At 36.1% G+C, this 4,833-nt stretch overlaps 1 protein-coding gene across 1 annotated transcript; it reads right to left on the bottom strand.

The window, feature by feature from the left end:
* Positions 1-233: 233 nt before the first annotated feature.
* On the bottom strand, positions 234-4,627 carry LOC109208243 (mitogen-activated protein kinase 3). The gene is made up of 6 exons (XM_019371316.1): positions 4,234-4,627; positions 3,401-3,530; positions 2,209-2,346; positions 1,768-2,100; positions 1,350-1,533; positions 234-996 (listed from the first exon to the last, which is right to left on the bottom strand). Exons 1-6 carry the CDS (start codon positions 4,404-4,406, stop codon positions 827-829), a joined length of 1,128 nt encoding a protein of 375 aa, XP_019226861.1. The 5' UTR covers positions 4,407-4,627; the 3' UTR covers positions 234-826.
* Positions 4,628-4,833: the final 206 nt, after the last annotated feature.

Here is a 4,833-nt window from a genome sequence, read left to right as displayed (position 1 = left end):
TTGGCTTGCCTAGCAAGTGAATGTTAGGCGCCATCACGGTCCCGACGGTAGGAGTTCCAGGTCGTGACACAATTGTGCCAAGTCTTAACAAACTTTAAGATTACTCTATTATTGTAGTATGCTCAGCATTAACCATAGTTCATAGTTACTACTTTTACATTAGATTAAAGTTAAAGGTTTAAAGACGAAAATAAATGTGAAATAACCTTGAATATGTAAATTGCATTAATTCATAAAGAAGAATGATTCTATAGACCTTCAATTGGCTGACAGCCACTAGTAAATCTCAAAAACTGAGATTATACATCTCTTCACTACACATTCCATTAGCATAGAAGTTCATGCACAAATAGTTAATACAGAGAAAAATACACCCCAATTTATAGGAAAATGACTATAGATTCTTGATAGCCTTTTTACATGCTACTAAAAGTTACTTCTCAATACAATCCACTGTACATAATACAACATGATACAGTGAACAAAAAGAATACAGACTACAATAAGCTGAATACAACACACAAGATACAAATCATAAGAATGAGTGGAAGATATAAATGGTTGTGCTGGCGGGAGGTAGCAATATCCAATGAAATAATCGAGGTGCCCACAAGCTAGCTCAGACAGCACCGTAATAAAAATAAAAAATAAAAAAGATTTATAGATGGCTGCACATTGAAGGCTGCAACATTACAAGTTGCGCAAAGGACTGACCAGTGAGCAAAAACATTGAGTGGCTCGGTCCGAGCAAGAAAATCCACAGTAGGGAAGTAGATACTCCAGATCAAAGGGGAAACAGGAGAAGAAGAATTGATTTCTCTTATGTTTAAGCATATTCAGGATTCAGTGACAAAGCTTCCTGATATATCATGTCCTTAATTTGCTCTTCTCCTATTCCTTGTTGCTCAAAGTCGAAGGAGAATGGAACAGGGCAGACCGGTTCATCACCTGCATCGTGGAGCTTTGCAAGGTAGGGATGATCTAATGCTTCCTCAACTGCATCCGAATACAAATACATTAGCGGATGAGCTTAAAAGAGAACGAACGAAATATGATTCAGCAAGAATCTTCGTTTCGTGTGGTCTATGTGAAAATGTTGCAGCAAGTATCATCGTTTTATGTGGCCTATGCAAAATGAACTCTTTTTACTGAGGAAGAAGGAACGATAAGCTTTCCTAAAGATAAGCGATTATGAATATATTATTGGACTCTATAATGTTAAAGAGTTATTACATGCAAGGGACAAGTGTATTATGATTTTATTGCAAAAAGAGATACTTTTGAGTCAAAAGAGTCGATCATTCAAGCTTTCCAATCTCTAAGATAGCAGTACAGAATATGGAAATTACCTGTAATTCTTCTAGTAGGATCGAGTGTCAACATTTTATCGACAAGATCAATAGCCAATGGGTTCACATGAGGGAAAACTTTTGCTAACTGCTGGCGAGGATGTTGTGGGAGTTGCCTGATGTATCTCTTTGCGTCTTCATTTTGGAGGAAGCCAAGATCAGCTTCTGTTGGGGTGCCGAGAAGCTGCGAAAAGTAAAAGCCAAGATAAGCATTTTCTCGCCACAAGATTACTCATAATTGTATACTAATTTGTTGTTTTTTCCGGTCCATAATAAGCTGATGCTTATGTTTGCGTGGAGGAAAGGAGCAACATAATCAAAGTAAAATCAAGAATCCACATGGTTAAATCTTGTTCCATGTAAAAAATGAAGTGTATATATCCTTATTTTGTTATTTCTTTCAAGAATCAATCTTTACCTCAGTTAACAAGCGTATTTGATGTACATGATCTTTTCCAGCAAACAAAGGTTTTCTATTCATAAGTTCCATGAAGATGCAACCGACAGACCAAACATCTATAGCAGCAGTGTAATCTGAAGAGTTCAACAAAAGCTCTGGTGCCCTGTACCATCTGGTTACAACATATTCCGTCATATTCTCGTTCTCTATGTTTGGCCTAGCAAGACCAAAGTCACATATCTTAAGATCACAATTTGCATTTAGCAAAAGGTTGCTTGGTTTGAGATCTCTATGAAGAACATTCGCGGAATGTATGTATTTTAGGCCACGGAGGAGCTGATACATGAAGTACTGCAAACAAGAATTTATTTAAGAAAAACAAAATTAGAGAAAACTATTAAGATGCATATCAGATAGATTGTCGGAGTTAACTTGGTACAGTTTCGGGGGTGGAATTACCTGGCAGTGATCCTCTGATAAACCTTGGTTGGATCTAATTATTTGGTGAAGATCAGTATCCATGAGTTCAGTAGCAATGTAAACATCAGAAAACTCCCTTCGTAACGGTGGAGGAATCACGTCTCTTAAACCAATTACCTGCAGAGAATTTTTGGTTTCCTTGAATAAGCAAAAACTAGAAGGTACTTGTACTAAATGAGGCATCCAAATTGCACATTGCCGTAAGTTCACCATTATGAAGTCACATTATACAGAAAGATTAAATAACAAGGACATATCCCATACATGTGAGAGAATCTAAATTATAACAAATACATTCTTAAGTAACCACGAAAAATCTAGTCATCGTGCTATAGATAGCTGAAAGCAATAGAATTTGTTTATTCTCAGCTTCTGGAAATTCCATTACAACAAGGGCAGAAAGAAAGAACTGTCTGACCAACAATGAGTTTGTCGTCTTTGCCTACAAGTACTATGAAAATTGTTCCTTATTCTGGAGAATCAAACTTTCACAATTTTCAAGCTGACATAGAAAAGGGAAGAGAACATAGCAAAAGGAAGCAAAGATGATTAGAGAGAAGAAGTTACATAAATCACTTAAGTGCAAGAAAAAAACTTATCAACAACCAATCCATACTCCATGTTTGACTAAATTAACTCAAGGAGCCCATATTGAACAGTTAAAAGGTCTATGCCTTTATATGAAATATTGGATGCTGTTTGCTATTGTAGCCTTGACTGGCTTGATTTACAAAAATCAAAATGAACACGGTGCTTCCATCATTCAATCAATTAATCCTCAATCTCAAACCAGTTGAGCTCGCTATATGAATCCCCTATGTTCTTCACTATTCATGTCCGTTTAATTCCAATAATAAAGTAATTTGCCTATGCTTATCCTATAGAGAATAACTAGTTAATCTAATCAATTGCCTATGTTGTTCGGAGTCTTCGAAAATGTCGCTGGGTGCATATTGGATCCTCCAAAAGTAGTGTATTTTTTGAGGATCCGACACGGGTGTGCCAGCATTTGGAGAGTCCGCACGACATAGCGATTTGCATATGGGGGGCTAGTCTGTAAAGCAATAGCATGGGATTCTCACTTCATGATCAGTAAAAATTCTCCTTCAATAACAACTCACAACATCAAGAAGAGTAACCAAAGCAAGAAAAGTAACAGAAGAAGACTCACATTTTCATGATCTAAATGGCGAAGAAGCTTAATCTCACGGAGAGTCCTCTTAGCATCCATGTAATTGTCAAACGCATTCGCGATTTTCTTAACTGCAACCATCTCATTCAGCTCCGTATTCAGCACCGAGCTTTACATACACAAACAGACAAAACACCATTATCGGCTAGACTTCAGAGGCGAATCTAAGATCTAAAGCTAGCAAATACACCACTTAGTAAATACTCATATATTCAACATATATACACATATGTGGGCGTTCCTGCACGTACTGGCAAAGGTATATAGAGCCTTTATTAAATGGACTCAACTTAACCAGAGGTAGATACAACCATCTTCTTCTTTTTTCGGGACATATTAAAAAGGAAATAATGTCACCTAAAATGAGACAGAGCTAGTAAAATTTAGTGTTTTCAATATAAAATGACACATTTAACTACCTCTGTCCCATTTTATATGACATTTTTTCCTTTATAGTCTGTATCAAAAAAGAAATGACACATTTTTTTTATTTAGGAATAGTTCAACTTTAAACTTCTCATTTTACTCTTAACAAGTTTTAAAAGTCGTTTTTTCTTTCTTAAACTCTATATCAAGTCAGACACCTTCACATAAATTGACTCATTTCAAACATACAATGAGTTCAGCGTTAAAAAAAAAAAAACATTAAATATTGAACTCATTACGTTTAACTTTTGAATCGGCGTAGTGTTTATATGTTGGATCCAATATTACTCTCAATACAGAGAAAACACAGAGAGGAAAAAAAAAACCTAAAGAAAAAGCAATTTCATAGATAAAGAAAAAAAAGAAGTTGAAGAAAAAGAAGGTACCAGACAATTCCATAAGCACCACGACCAATAGGCATAATAGGAGGGCGATACTTGGTAGTGATCTCAAAGAAATTACCAAAAATATCATACTGTACATATTGTCCGCCGTGAGTTAGAACCGAAGGAAAATCAGGGAATTGACCACCACCGGCACCCATATTTGCATCAGCCATGAATTAATTTCAGTCCTTAATCTAACTCAAGAAAAGAAAAAAATATGTGCCTAATTAAAACAAGATCATAAGAACATGGAGTAAGTGTATATATATATATAGATAATTAGATATATACATATAATCGTAGAGGGTGTAGGGGTCAATGAAGAAGGAAAAGGAAGGAGGAAGGAAGTTTAGGGGAAAGGAGAAGAGGAGGACGCGTTAGGTGTACTGGATGCTCATTGACTGGAAAATTTATTAGAGAATAGATTAGATTTCTGGTTGTTTTCCACGTTACAGTTATATTAGCCGCCAAGTCAACGGTCTCCTATTTCCCCTTTGCTTTTGGGCAAGTCTTCTTCATTGCCCATTACATAATTAGCAAGTCCAATTAAGCAGAGTGATTTTACTGTGTGCCTCGCACAGCTGTTGAAGCCGTTGTTCT

This window comes from Nicotiana attenuata, unplaced genomic scaffold (genome assembly GCF_001879085.1).
Source record: "Nicotiana attenuata strain UT unplaced genomic scaffold, NIATTr2, whole genome shotgun sequence".
In the NCBI taxonomy this organism is placed as follows: Eukaryota; Viridiplantae; Streptophyta; class Magnoliopsida; order Solanales; family Solanaceae; genus Nicotiana; species Nicotiana attenuata.
This window is presented reverse-complemented; position numbering and strand designations above follow the sequence as displayed.